Below are 15,073 nucleotides of genomic sequence, written 5' to 3'. Positions count from 1 at the left end.
TACATCTTTTAAAGGCACTGCATTATGTTCTTTGTAATGAAAATATAAAAAAATCCTTTGCAATTTTAGTAAATATATTCATCTTAGAGATTGAAGGATTTAATGTTATTTTGGAAATGTCATTGCATTCTGCAGCAAAGACTCTTGTAAAATGTTCAAACCCCATTAGTTCTCAATTTAAAAATTTTGGCATTGACATTTATTAAGTATTGATAATACAGAATTTGTGAACTTGTAGAATGAAGCTTATTTTATTTCTTAATTTTACTGTTGGCCCTTAGGTTATCTTGTTTTCATTGGACTATTATTTTTTTAAATCTTGTTCTCTCTTTTAATCTGTTGGTTGCTTTTTCCAGCAAATTCAACACCCAACAGCTTCGTTGATAGCAAAAGTAGCAACAGCCCAGGATGACATTACAGGAGATGGTACTACTTCCAACATTCTAATTATTGGAGAGTTACTAAAACAAGCTGACATTTACATATCTGAGGTATTAGCATATTACAGAATTCATATTCATGTGGTACTTCATTTTTAAAATATAAAAACTTTTAATTTTAACTTATTAAAAAATTTTAATGTTTTAATTTATTTTTGAGAGACAGAGAGACAGAGTGTGAGCAGGGGAGGGGCAGAGAGAGAGGGAGACAGAATCTGAAGCAGGCTCCAGGCTCTAAGCTGTCAGCACAGAGCCTGACATGGGGCTTGAACTCACGGACTGTGAGATCATGACTCAAGCCAAAGTTGGACTCCCAACTGACAGAGCCACCCAGGCACCCCTGTCCTTCATTTTTTAAATGTTTATTTTTGAAGTCGGGGGAAGAGCAGAGAAGCAGGGGGAGACAGAAGCTCTGTTGCTGGGCTCAAATCCACGAACTGTGAGATCACTACCTGAGCTAAAGTTGGGTGCTTAACCAACTAAGCCACCCAGGTGCCCCCATTTTGAATGGGAAATTGTTGTTATTTTCACTACTAAAATAGTTTAGTGGGCAAAAGTTAATTTTTATCAGGATACTTTAGGCTAATTGTAAATGGAAGTAATAATGAACTTTTTTTTGCCAGAATAATTCCTTGCATTGGAATTATATTCCTTTTTTAAAAAATGAAATATTTAAGGTATATAAGAAGGTAAAAAATTAGCAATGTACCCATGAATAATGGCCTAAAAAAGGAAACATCACTGATGAAGTCAAAACCAAATTATGTATCTTTTAAAAAATAACTGGAGAAAAATAATTGAAGGTTTTCACACTGTGAATTTACCTACTTTTCTAGTTTTATCTTCCTTATGAACCATCTACCCTAGTCAGACTCCTCCAGGCTACTCACTAGCCTCTGAAATCCCTACACACATTTCTATGTCATTACCTTTGTTCAATCCATATTCTTTTCTTGGCATTACTTATTTGTCTAATTATTTGGATTTTTCCTTTCTTTCAAGGACCATTTCAGCAACATGTAACCTGGTCAAAGTTCTAAAATTAGTACTTCCTTGCGTTTCTTAGTATGGGAATTGTCTAATAATTCAATACCTGCAACGTACCTCAGTTAGGATGCTTTTGGCTGTAAGCAGTAGAAACTTGACAAAAAGTCACTTAAACAATAAGTTATCTCCCATTACAGAAAATACAAAGTTGGTTAATTAAAAATGGCTATTAGTCATCAAGTACTATGGTCTTTTCTGTGTCTTAGCTCTTCCATTTACCATGCTGTTTCATGATAAAGCTTATTTCCATCCTGATTATAAGACTGTCAGAGAAAAGTAGGACTACCTGCTTCCTTTAATAACACTCAGCAGGAGAGCGAAGAGAAAACTATTTGCCCAGTTATGGAGTATAAGTCATTCCCTTATAATTGGGCCAACTTTGGTCTGTGTCCATCCCAAATCAATAACACGTTTTAGAGGAATTGGCTTAACCCAATCAGGATCCACCCCTTGAGTTAGCTAGAGAGGGTAGGTTCCTCTGAAGACCAGGAGGAAGAGATACCTAAACAAGATTAGAGCTTAGTTAGAAAAAAGTTTGGGAGGGGGGAGATGCTGATGGGCGTTGACATAATGATGATACTGTGGCAGTATAGTGAGAGAGCTAAGCACAGGATATGATAGAAACACTGCGGAGGGAGTGATATCCTAAACTAGCCTGAATTAGGAAGCACTCTTTGGAGGAAGTAAGACCTGGGTTAAATCTTTAGGATGAGAGACTTTAAACCAGTGGAAATAATGAGGCATAAGGAGGATGACATTCCAGGCAGAAGGAACAAAACGAGCACAGGCACAGAGAAGAGAAGTAACATGGTATGTGTGTAAAGCTACAAGCATTTTGGTGTTGGCCATGTTTAAAGTGCTGTGGATGTGGACGGTAATGAAAGGCAGGAGAAGTAGGTGGAAGCTGGATCACAGAGGGCGTGTAGTATACTAACCATGAAGAATGTTCGTTTTAACATATTAATGACTGATCTGGTCAGATTGGCATTTAAATATTTGGGGGACAGCTTTAAGGGAATCAATATTAGAGGATCATAGTCCTGGTGAGAAATTGTGAGAACTGAGACTGAGGAAATGTTTTGAAAATGTTTAATAACACAGTTCTCTGGAGTCAGGTTTTGTAGGTTTAAATTCTGGCTCTATCACTTAATATCCTGGTGATCTAAGGCAAATTACATTATTCCTATAAACCTCAATTTCTTCATCTGTGAAACAGAAATAATAATACCCACTTCATAAGTGTTGAGAGGACTAAATGAAATAAGACTTTTAGATTAGTACCTGGCACAAATGCTCGAGAAATGTTAACTTTAAAAAAATTATTGTAGGATTTATGTAAAGGAATGGAAGAAGAAATAAATCAGACCCAGTTCCAGCTTTCAATAAGTTTATTTTTTTCCAGAATAAACAATTAAAAAAATATTTTGTTATAATGTCAAGTCTAGAGAAATGTTTCAGGAATATTCCAAAGAATAATTTCTCTCTTTCCCAGATATAAACATATATATGGTGTATGCATATATGTATGTATATACATACTTTTTTTGAATGGTGTAAGTTGTAGACATGATCATCTAGATATTTCAGTGTATCTTTCTTTAAAAAATTTTTTTAAGTTTATTTATTTTGAGAGACAGAGAGGGAGAGAGAGAATCCAAGCAGGCTCCAGCACTGTCCATGCAAAGCCCAACGTGGGGCTGGATCTCACGAACTTTGAGATCATGACCTAAGCCAAAATCAAGAGTTGGATGCTTAACTGTCTCAGCCACCCAGCTGCCCTCCTTTAGTCCCTTTTAAACTGGAATAATCCTGAGCTGTATTTCGAGTTTTATGACATTGCTACCTTTAGAGTATAGGTCATTTATTTTGTAGGAAGTCCTCAATTTGGTTTTGACTGTCATAATTAGACTCAAGTTATGAACTTTTGGCACGAAATACCGGAGAAGTGTGGTAGTGTTCTTAATGCATTGTATCAGGAAGTACATGATGTCCATTTGTTCCATTATTGTGATGTTAACATTTGGTGAAGGTGGTGTCTGTCTGTATTCTCCTACAAATCAGTGTTGGTTCTTTTCCTCTGCATTAAAGGAGTCTTTTCTTTTGTGCCCATTCAGAAGAATACCACATGACAATGTGTCATACTTTTTGGAAATAGGACTTTTGTAGTGTTTTGTACTGGGTGTACAATTTTTCTGTAAGTTTGAGATTATTTTAAATATGAAGCACTGAAAAATTACTTTTATAAGTTATGTACATACATTTATATTTAGCGACATTGATGTGGGTAATATTACTTTTTTGAAACATAGCTGTTAAGAGGAGAAGATGGTTACTTTTACTTTAGATGACTTACTGTATCATTTTTAGTTTTATGTTTATATAACAGGGCCTGCACCCTAGAATAGTAGCTGATGGATTTGAAGCTGCAAAGATAAAAGCACTTGAAGTTTTGGAAGAAGTTAAAATTAACAAAGAGATGAAAAGAGAAATCCTATTAGATGTGGCTAAAACATCTCTGCAAACTAAAGTTCATGCTGAATTGGCTGATGTGTTAACAGAAGTATGTGACTCAACTTTTGCATTTAGAACAAGTATCGACTAACACATGATATTTTTCTTTTTCCTATAAGAATCAACTATTGTATGTGGTTCTTTTGTGTGAAACAAAATATGGAAGGCAAACATTTATACACTTAGTTATAGTTGAGACTTGACTGGTCAGAACAGTATGTGTACTTTTTCAAAATGTTATATTAAACCTTCTTTTAAATTAACATGAAAGTTAATGAAAGGGGCCTGGCTGCCTTCTTAAACCTTCATTTAGTAAAATCAAAGGGGCTTGGCTGCCCTTGGATCATCCCTTGTGGATGTCATTGGGGTGAGGTACCGGTCTCTTAAACCCAGAGGTCCATATTTATTATGTGAGGTGACACATAAGTTGTTAAGGCTACCACTTTAATGAAGCATGATTGATCTGATAGATAATATTCACATCTGGGAAATGCATCTTTGTTTTATTTACTTCTAAAGGTAAGATAGATGTAATATAAGAAGTAGATTGGGTATTTTGGGAAGACTTGTATCAGGTGGCTATAGTTCGATCTCATCATTGTTCCTCAGCTTTGTGTTTTCTGAAACTTGAATATATTGGTTTATCAGGAATGATGAATACATAACCAAAATCACAAGACATTGATATGTCAATCTGAATACTGTCTTGCTAATTTATTCTGAGAAATATAGATGACGAATGGACTAGAACACCTGATTTGTTTTCTGATGAATTCCCCTTACCAATAGCAAAACCTAGTTGGCAAATCAGATGAAGATCAGACAATTTCTTGCTCAGTAGAATTCAAATAAAGACTGCAGTATTTTCTCCTGTCGGAGTACTTATATCAAGTGATCCAGAATCTTCATGTTATCTGGTTAGGGCCCCCATTCCTCTTTTGGAGTTGTAGAAATACTGATATTCTCATTATCCGGTGGTCTTTGTCATTATTCTCTATTAGATTCCAAAACCAAGTATCATGTTATCTCAGGTAAACTAAGGTATAGTTTTTTTGGTTTATTTCTATTTTAGGATGGTTGTATTGTAATACTTAATTTCAGTAATTAGTTGTTTTCACATTACTTTTTGAGCTAAGCAATAGGATATATTATTGTACCATGCTATATATCTCTGGGACTGTGTGGCAGAATATGTGAGACATGTCTTTTCTGGAGTATCAATTTCACTCTGCAAATTTGAGGAAAAGCATTACTTTCACATTAACACAAACATGTATACTGTGGCATGATGTGAAAGCTTTTCATGATAAAACACAAAACTTAAGACATTTCATGTTGGTATAGCCAGCAAATTTTAGCTTTTACCTCAGATTACATCTCCTCCTTTTCCATTAATATGTTTTTTGGTGGAAAAGTTTGAATAGTGTTGATAGTAGAAAGAGCAGTGGTTTGGCAGTTAAAACTGAATTCTAGTCTGGCTCTGCTTTTAGACCTTGTTTTAAGAACTCGCTTTGGGGTGCCTGGGTGGCTCAGTCAGTTGAGTGTCCGACTTCAGCTCAGGTCACGATCTCACAGTCCGTGGGTTTGCGCCCCACGTCGGGCGCTGTTCTGACAGCTCAGAGCCTGGAGCCTGCTTCAGATTCTGTGTCTCCCTCTCTCTCTGCCCCTCCCTCGCTCGCTCTCTGTCTCTGTCTCTCAGAATAAAATAAAGACGTAAAAAAATAAAAAAAAAAGAACTTGCTTTAAGTCTGTAGCTTCTTAAAGTTTTATCAGAGTTTACTTATCTGTAAAATGAAGGATTTGGGCCTGATGATTTCTGAAGTTCCTTTAGGTTCTAAAGTTCCCATTGACATTGGTTATTACTAATGTCCATGACAAAGTGGCCTTTTTGGTCTTGCCCTGTATTTTGAGGCCCAAGACCCTTTTTATCTGCTTAGTCTGGTGATTACTTGGGCCAGTGGTTTCTTTGGGTAGACCAGTAATTTACTGTTCTCATTTACTTCTCTTTCAGGCTGTGGTGGATTCTGTTTTGGCTATTAAAAGACCCGGTTATCCTATTGATCTCTTCATGGTAGAAATCGTGGAGATGAAACATAAATCAGAAACAGATACAAAGTAAATTACATAAACTTTTTAAAAGATTTTATTTATTTATTTTAATTTTTTAAATGTTCGTTTATTTTTGAAACAGAGAGCATGAGCGGGGAGGGGCAGAGAGAGAGGGAGACCCAGAATTTAAAGCAGGCTGGAGGCTCTGAGCTGTCAGCACAGAGCCCAGTGCAGGGCTCGAACTCACAAACCCTGAGATCATGACCAGAGCCGAAGTCAGATGGCCAGCTGACTGAGTCACCCAGGTGCCCCTTTAAGGTTTTATTGTTAAGTAATCTCTACACCAACACGGGGCTTGAATTTATAATCCCAAGATCAAAGTTGTATGCTCCTCTGACTGAGCCAGCCAGGTGCCTCTGAATTACATAAACTTTGACAATACATAGATTCTAGAATATTTGGTTTAATTCAGATATTTTTTCATTAATTTCATTAGTTTTATTCAATGTCAGTCTGTTTTTTAAAAAAAATGTTTATCTTTGAGAGAGAACACAAGCAGGGGAGGGGCAAAGGGCGGGGATCAGAGGATCCCAAGTGGGCTCCACACTGACAACAGTGAGCCCAATGTGGGGCTTGAATTCACGAACCAGGAGATCATGACCTGAGCCAAAGTCAGACACTCAACCAACTGAGCCACCCAGGCGCCCCACAACATCATACTATTAATTCAACATATATTAAGTGAATACTTACCCTGAGCCAGTCATTGTTTTGGGTGCTAGGAATGGAGAGTAATACAAAACAGAATTTCGTTCCCCAAGAAGATTACGTTTCTAGTTGTGGGAGATAATAAATACATAAGTGATAATAAATGCTGGGAACAAGCTAGAATGACTGTGTGAGAGCATGTGTGTGATTTCGGAGTGTTCAGGGAGGGCCCTTATGATTGGAAACTAAACTAGAGAGCTACGGAGGTATCTGAAGAAATGAGGGAGCTAGCCGTGTGCATATCTGGAGGAAGAGTTCTAAGTCAAGGGAATAACGGTTGAAAAGACCCCGAGGCACCCTGTGCTGGGGTGTTCCAGCGTGCCTGGAGCACAGTAAGTAGGAGGAAAAAGAGTAAGGGTTGAAGGTGGAGAGGAGAGAGGTCAGACGGTTGGCATCGTCTGGGTATGTATGTACTCACAATATATAGCATCTCGTTGATTTTGGACTTAATTTTAAACTTTCTCATAGAAAATTCTAAACATATATAAAAGCGGAAAGAATAGAAAGGTGAACTCTCACATACCTGTCACTCATGTTTATCAATTTTCAGTCTATTGCCCATTTTATTTTTCCTTTTACTCCCCTTATAAACTCCTCTTTCCTCCCTCCTCCTTGTCCCAAACCTGAATTATTTGGAAGCCAATCCAAATATCATTTTTCATTTAAAAATATTTATTTTAATATATATGTGTGTGCTTGTGGATGTCTATATTTACTTATTTCTTGAAGTTTTATTTGGTTTTCTTAGATGGGCTATTGCACTTTTTATGGTGTTCTCTTCCCTGCAGATCATTCCAAACCTGCCTTTTATTTTTTTTCGTATTAAAATTTTTTAAAATATTTATTTGTTTTTGAGAAAGAGAAAGTGTGAGAGCAGGGGAGAGGCAGAGAGAGAGAGGGAGACAGAATCCGAAGTGGGCTCCAGGCTATGAGCTTTCAGCACAGAGCCTGATGTGGGGCTCAAACCCATGAACCATGAGATCACAACCTGAGCCAAAGTTGGACACTTAATCGACTGAGCCACCCAGGCTTCCCTGTGTTTTGTTTTTATATGTGCCATTCATAGTGTTTGAGAAAAAGTATTTGTTGAAATAATTTGAGACCTAGGATGAAGGTGCATTTCTGCAGAGAGGATTTGAATTTGCTGTTGCAAGGAGCCCAGGGAATACTTTAAATCCACAGCTTGAGGTTTTTCTTTTTGTTTGTTTTTAGTATCTGTGTTTTTGTTTTGTTTTGTTTTTTTTTAAATTTTTTTTAATGTTTTATTTATTTCTAGGAGAGAGAGAGAGACAGCGTGAGCAGAGGAGGGTCAGAGAGAGAGGGAGTGACAGACTCTGAAACAGGCTCCAGGCTCTGAGCTGGCAGTCAGCACAGAGCCCGACGCGGGGCTCGAACCCACAAACCGCGAGATCATGACCTAAGCGAAAGTCGGACGCTCAACCGACTAAGCCACCCAGGCGCCCCACTATCTGTGTTTTTTTTTAAATACTTGTGTATTTCAAGAGAGAGAGAGAGAGACTGCGAGCATATGAGTAGGCGAGAGGCAGAGAGAGAGAGGGGAGAGAGAGAGAATCTGAAACGGGCTCTGCACACAGGGCTTGATCTCATGAACCATGAGATCATGACATAAGCCAAAACCAAGAGTCAGATGCTTAACTGAGTGAGCCACCCTGACACCCCAAACATTCAGTTGTTAATTCTAACTGCTGATTCACATGAGGGCTGTTCATCCTTCTGGTTTATACCCTGAGTATGTAGCCCTTTGGTGTTCCTACTTAAAGTAAAGAGTGTCTTATATTAGACCCTCTACTTTTGATGAGCCCTGAGCTTTTAATTCTTTCCTCCTCTCATAGTGAGGTTGTTGAAACCAAAGTTTAGATTGCCCTGAAGTGTCAAGTGACTTTAGGATAAGAGTACTTGCAGTTCTTTTCTTATCCCTTGGAGTTCATGTTTTCTTTGCTATTTTATAGCTCTCCAGTGCTTTTAAGGTTTAAACATTTTTTTAAATGTTTATTCATTTTTGAGAGACAGACTGTGAGTGGGGGAGAGGCAGAGAGAGAGGGATACACCTAATCCAAAGCAGGCTCCAGGCTTTGAACTGTCATCACAGAGCCCAATCCAGGACTCAAACCCACAAACCGTTAGATCATGACCTGACCCAAAGTCGGACGCGTAACCAACTGAGCCACCCAGGTGTCCCTAAGGTTTTTGTTTTTAACCTAGCATTTTGCTTTTGGTAGTAGGGTTGGTCCAAATTAGTCTACTATTACTGAGGGCAACAGCAGTTCTTAGTTTATATTTCAGAAGGATCTCTGTGGTTGTTGTGGGGTGAATGCACTGTGGAGCAGGGCATCTCCCAGTGCAAGGGCAGAAGCGGAGGCCAGTTAGGAATCTATTGTAATATGGGTGAGGGATGAAACAGTTTAGCTCAGGGTATACTTAAAAGAGGGAGCAGTAGGATCTGTTGATGTTTTGACACAGAATGTGACAGAAATAGAGTCAAGGATGTGTCTTGGGGTTTTGCATGGAGCACCTGGAAAAGGGGAACTGCCATTTCTCAGGATGGAAAAGACTCGGAGCAACAGATTTGGGGAAATAAATCAGGAGCTCAGTTTGGAAAATGTTATGTTTTAAGATGCCTATTAGGCATCCATGTGGAGATGTTGCATAGGGATTTGGAGAGGTGAGTCTGGAGTTAGAATAGAGGTCTGATCTAGAAATATATTTGGCAGTCATCTGTGTATAGATGACTTAAAGCTTCTGAGAGGTGATGAGATCAGCCAGGAAGTGAATATAGATTGAAGGTAAAGTTTAAGGTTGATTCCTGGGAACCCCAGTGTTTAGAGATTGAGAAGACAAGGGGCGCCTGGGTGGCTTAGTCGGTTAAGTGTCTGACTCTTGGTTTAGGCTCAGGTCATGATCTCATGGTCTGTGCGTTCGAGCCCCGTGTCAGGCTTTGTGCTGACAGCATGGAGCCTGCTTTGGATTCTCTCTCTCTTCCTCTCTCTCTGCTCCTCCCCTGCTCACACACACTCTCTCTGTCAAAATAAGTAAACTTAAGAAAAAAGAAGAAATCGAGAAGATGAGGATTCAGCACCAGAAGGGGTGGTCACTGAGTTAGGAGGAAAGGCAAGAGAAAGTATTGTCCCAGAGGCTAAGAGGAAAATGTTTCAAGGGAGAACAATCAACTATGTCCTACGCTGCTGAAACTTAGAGGAAGTTGTTGTGGATTGAAAATTGACCCCTAGATATGGAAAGCATTTAATGTTTTTAGTGACTTTGATGACAACTGATTCAATAAAGGAGTGGGTGCAAAAGTCAGATTGAAGTGGGCTCAAGACAGAGAAATGGTTAAGGAAGAAGTGAGGATGCAAGCATACACAGCACCAAGGAGGTTAGCAGAGAAATGGGGCAGTGGCTAGAAGGGAGGATGGGAATGGCCTTGAAGGAGAAACATTCTTTGTTTTAAAGATGAGATTATCACTGCAAGTCTGTGTCTTGACGAGAATGGTCCTGGAGGCAGAAGGAACTGACGCCAGGGAAGAGAGGATGATGCCAGAGCAGAGCGGAGAAAGGGAATAGGCCACACACCTGAGAGAGGAACATGGACAGTTTGCTCATAGGAACAGGAGGTTCAGGTTCAAGTGCAGGTGGACTGGTAGAGGTAGGGATGGGACAGCGTTTGTATTTTCTCAAAGCAGCAAGATCACTTGCTGAGAGAGAGGACGGGAAGAGTAAAGAGACTTGAAGAGTGATGAATGTTGAACATAGTTTGCTTGTTTCTTCCTAAAAAAAGATCTTCACTTTCAGTTAGGAGTTGGATAATTAGATTAAAATTTTGTAGTCAGATTAAAATTAGTAGTTAAATTAAAAGTTCGAAAACTTCCTCATAATGATGTTTAACTATTGTAACAATTATTTCTTTATGTTAATGTATAACAAATACTGATTACAAAAGACTCGTAAATAGAAATACCATTCCCTTAATGGTTATAAATGAAATTTAAAAAGTTATAAACATATTTACTCTTGAAAGAAAATTTCAACACAGGAAAAAAGCCTCTCCCACTGCCAGATTATCTGTATTCCTACCACCCAAGCATAGGTTTACTCTTAATTTCTTTTCATTTTTTTCTTGTCAGTACTGAGGTACTTATTTTTTAAAAGAGTAGTTATAAGCATGCTTTGTAGGTCGTTTGCTATTCTGTGTTTGTCAGCTACCACTGTAAATATTTTTCCATGTCATTACATAGTTTTCACAACCACGAAATAGTTGGGTCATTTGTTTGCTGAACAATGCCCTATTGTTGGCCATTTAGGTTAACAATGTTTGGTTCTTCCATATAATTATTTTGAACAAATGTTCCTAAGAAACTCACTGTGTGCCTACCTTTCATTACTTGACCAGCTGTGTCATACATATGAGCCACATAATTTAGAGAATAATTCTGGGTTGACTTTTCATTGTGACTTCCCAGTCACACTGTGTTAAAGTAGATTTTCTTTTCTAATTTTATTAATTATGTGTTAGGTTTAAAGTTGGTGCAAGAAAACAATGTGTGCCCTGGTAGGTCTGTTACAATTTTAAGAATACAATCCTTATTTTGTAACAAGTTTTAGAGTGTATATTCAGAGGAAGAAACTTTATATGTTTTTTATAGGTTGATCAAAGGATTAGTTCTGGATCATGGTGCCCGTCATCCAGATATGAAGAAGCGAGTAGAAGATGCATTTATCCTTACTTGCAATGTATCACTAGAATATGAAAAAACGTACGTGTCAGTTGCTCTCTGTGAATTTTGAAATTGTATTTTCTTTTTCCTTTAAAAAAATTTTTTTTACCATTTATTTATTTTGAGAGAGACAGATGGACAGAACACGAGCAGGGGAGGGTCAGAGAGAGAGGGAGACACAGAATCCGAAGCAGGTTCCAGGCTCTGAGCTGTCAGCACAGAGCCTGATGCAGGGGCTTGAATTCACGAGCCATGAGATCATGACCTGAGCTGAGGCCGGAGGTTAAACCAACTGAGCCACCCAGGTCCCTCTGAAATTGTATTTTCTAAAAGTGTTTTTTTTTTTTAAATCTCTTGCTTCCCTCCCAAATGTTTAGTATAAACTCCTTCTGCCTTTTCTTCCTTTCTCCTCTGTCTTTACTAGCTTGTTTTTATTAATCTTTTAGAGAGGTGAGCTCTGGTTTCTTTTATAAGACTGCTGAAGAGAAAGAGAAACTGGTAAAAGCTGAAAGAAAGTTTATTGAAGATCGAGTACAAAAAATAATAGACCTGAAAGACAAAGTCTGTGCTCAGTCCAGTAAAGGATTTGTTGTCATCAATCAGAAGGTGAGAAAGAAAATTTTGATTTTAACTATTTGTAAATGTTTTTCATCATTTCTTACAGTGTGGTCTGTGGATTCCTGAGAGTCCATAGACCATTTCAGGGAATCTATGAAGTCAAAATTATTTTCGTAATAATAATAGTAATAATAATGCCTTTTATGTTGTGTCAACATTTGCAGTGATCATGCGAAAGCAACATTAGGTAAAACTGGTGGTGCATTAGTACAAATCACAGCAGTAGCACCGAACAGTACCAGTAGTCATTATATTCTTTTTTCCCATACTACCATACACTTGCAGTTAAAAAAAAAAGTTTCATTTGAGAATATTTTGATGAAGTGGTAAAATTTATTAGTTTTATTGAATTTTGATTCTTACGTAGACATCATTTTATAATTCTAGGTGACAGAGTATGAAATCTGCACATCAAAATATGGTTATCTTGAAGGAAAACTCTTGTATAATTGAGTTATAAGCTGACCTAGCCACTTTTTCCATGGAATGCCATTTTTATTTTATTTATTTATTTTTAAAATTTTTATTTATTTTTTTATTTTATAGTTTATTGTCAGGTTGGTTGACATATAACGCCATTTTTATTTTAAAGAATAACTGACAGGGGCAGCTGGCTGGCTTAGTCGGTGGAACATGTGACTCCTGATCTTAGGGTCGTGAGTTCAAGCCATATGTTGGGCAGACAAATTACTTAAAAAAATAAAAAAGAGGAGTAACTGACAAACTATGGTTATTTAGACGTGGGCATTTGGCAGGTTTTTCTCAAAAAGGAAGAAGTGGTTCTGTCACTTCAAGGAAAACAGCTGACAGTATTTGTTGCCAATAAATTAGAATTTTCAAGCAAAAATGAAAGTTTTGGAAAACTTGTATCTGCCGTTGTGAATGTCACAGCTCTCCAGTAAAGGACTTTTCTGATGATTTTAATGGTGATATTAGCAAATGTGATATTTTTGATATTGTATAACTATGAAATGTATCAGCATTTGGAAGCTCTGCTTAACATAGTGAACCAATCTTTTCTTCTTTTATTCTTTTCAAATTTTAATTTAAATTCTGGTTAGTTAACATACAGTGCAATATTGGTTTCAGGAATAGGATTCAGTGATTCATTCACTTACATACGATACCCAGTGCTCATCACAAGTGCTCTCTTTAATACCCATCCCCCATCTAGCCCATCCCCCATCCTCAATGTTTTTTTTAAAGGTTTATTTATTTTTGAGAGAGAGAGAGCATGAGTGAGCAGGGGAGGGGCAGAGAGAAAGGAAGAGAGAGGGTCTCAAGCAGGCCCCGCACTGCCAGTGCAGAGCCTTACATGGGGCTCAGAATCATGACCTGTGAGATCATGACCTGAACAAAAACCAGGAGTCAGACACTTAACTGACTGAGCCACCTAGGTGCCCCAGACAAGTAGATTTTCATATGAGAGAGTGTGAAAAGTTTATTGAGGGGTCCCTGGGTGGCTCAGTTGGTTAAGTGTCGGACTTTGGCTCAGGTCATGATCTCAAGGTTTTTGAGTTCAAGCTCTGCATCAGGCTCTGTGCTGACAGCTCAGAGCCTGGAGCCTGCTTCAGATCCCTCTCTCTCTGCTCCTCCCCCTCTCGCACTCTGTCTCTCTCTCAAAAATAAGTATTTTAAAAAATTAAAAAAAGAATAGTTTATTGATAAGTTCCATAAGTCACCTTGAAACTAACTTTTAAGAAACTATTATTTATTGAGTTTTGGTGTAGTATCAAAGAAGAATATCCACATTTATCTGAAAGATTATTAAAATATTCCTGTCTTTCTCAGTACATATTTGTGTGAGGCCAAGCGTTCTTCATATACTTTAGCCAAAAAGAAAATATCACACCATACTGAAGACAGAAGCAGATATGAGAATCCACATGTCTTCTGTTAAGACCGACATTAAAAAGATATAAAAAATGTAAAACAGTGCCATTACTTTATTTATTTATTTTTTTGACTCCACTGTGAGCTGCTTTTATCATCCTTTTTTTTTTTCACAAATAGTTTATTGTCAAGTTGGTTTCCATATAACACCCAGTGCTCATCCCCACAGGTGCCCTCCTCCATGCCCATCTCCCCCCTCCCCCCCATACCCATCAGTCCTCAGTTTGTTCTCAGTATTCAATGGTTTGCCTCTCTTCCTCTCCCCCACTATTTCTCCCATTCTTCTCCCCCATGGTTCTCTGTTAAGTTCCTCCTAATCCTCCTATATGTGCAAACACATGATAATTGTCCTTCTCTGCCTGACTTATTTTGCTCAGCATAACACCCTCAAGGTCCATCCATGTTGCTACACATGGCCAGATTTCATTCTTTCTCATTGCCATGTAGTATTCCATGGTATAGATAAACCACATCTTCTTGATGCATTCGTCCGTTGATGGACACTTAGGCTCTTTCCATGTTTTAGCTATTGTTGAGAGTGCTGCTATGAACATTGGGGTACATGTATTCCTATGCATCAGCACTCCTGTATCCCTTGGGTAAATTCCTAGCAGTGCTATTGCTGGGTCATAGAGGAGTTCTATTGTTAACTTTTTGAGGAACCTCCATACTAAAATAGTGCCATTACTTTAAACTATACATTTTTTGTTTATGAAAGTGTAGTAAATTTTCACTTAAAATGTTATTTATGTTAACATAAAATAAGTTTGGTATTATTTTGAATTTTAATTTATGACAATTATATAGATAGAGCCCACATAAACCAAAGCTTTGGGTTCTTAATAATTTTTAAGACTGTGAAGCAGTTCTGAGAGTGACTGTCTTAAGATGTGCTTATAACTTTTTGCTAATTTGACTTTAGGGAATTGATCCATTTTCCTTAGATACTCTTGCAAAGCATGGCATAGTAGCTCTTCGCAGAGCAAAAAGAAGAAATATGGAAAGGTAAGCTTG

At 37.8% G+C, this 15,073-nt stretch overlaps 1 protein-coding gene across 4 annotated transcripts in view; it reads left to right on the top strand.

Moving 5' to 3' along the window:
- Positions 1-15,073, top strand: part of CCT6B (chaperonin containing TCP1 subunit 6B) — a 28,296-nt gene that overhangs the window by 2,155 nt on the left and 11,068 nt on the right. For 2 of the 4 annotated variants that reach the window (XM_077749891.1, XM_077749892.1), the window contains exons 3-8: positions 357-491; positions 3,874-4,047; positions 6,010-6,113; positions 11,477-11,587; positions 11,995-12,154; positions 14,982-15,064. In XM_077749891.1, the coding sequence (XP_077606017.1) occupies positions 357-491; positions 3,874-4,047; positions 6,010-6,113; positions 11,477-11,587; positions 11,995-12,154; positions 14,982-15,064 (767 nt within the window). The remainder of the gene's footprint in view (positions 1-356; positions 492-3,873; positions 4,048-6,009; positions 6,114-11,476; positions 11,588-11,994; positions 12,155-14,981; positions 15,065-15,073) is intronic. The other 2 variants (XM_077749894.1, XM_077749893.1) reach the window with 2 other exon arrangements.

Source organism: Crocuta crocuta, unplaced genomic scaffold (assembly GCF_008692635.1).
Source record: "Crocuta crocuta isolate KB4526 unplaced genomic scaffold, BGI_CrCroc_1.0 scaffold149, whole genome shotgun sequence".
Lineage (NCBI taxonomy): Eukaryota > Metazoa > Chordata > Mammalia > Carnivora > Hyaenidae > Crocuta > Crocuta crocuta.
The sequence above is the reverse complement of the archived record's forward strand: the minus strand, read 5'-3'. Positions and strand labels throughout refer to the sequence as shown.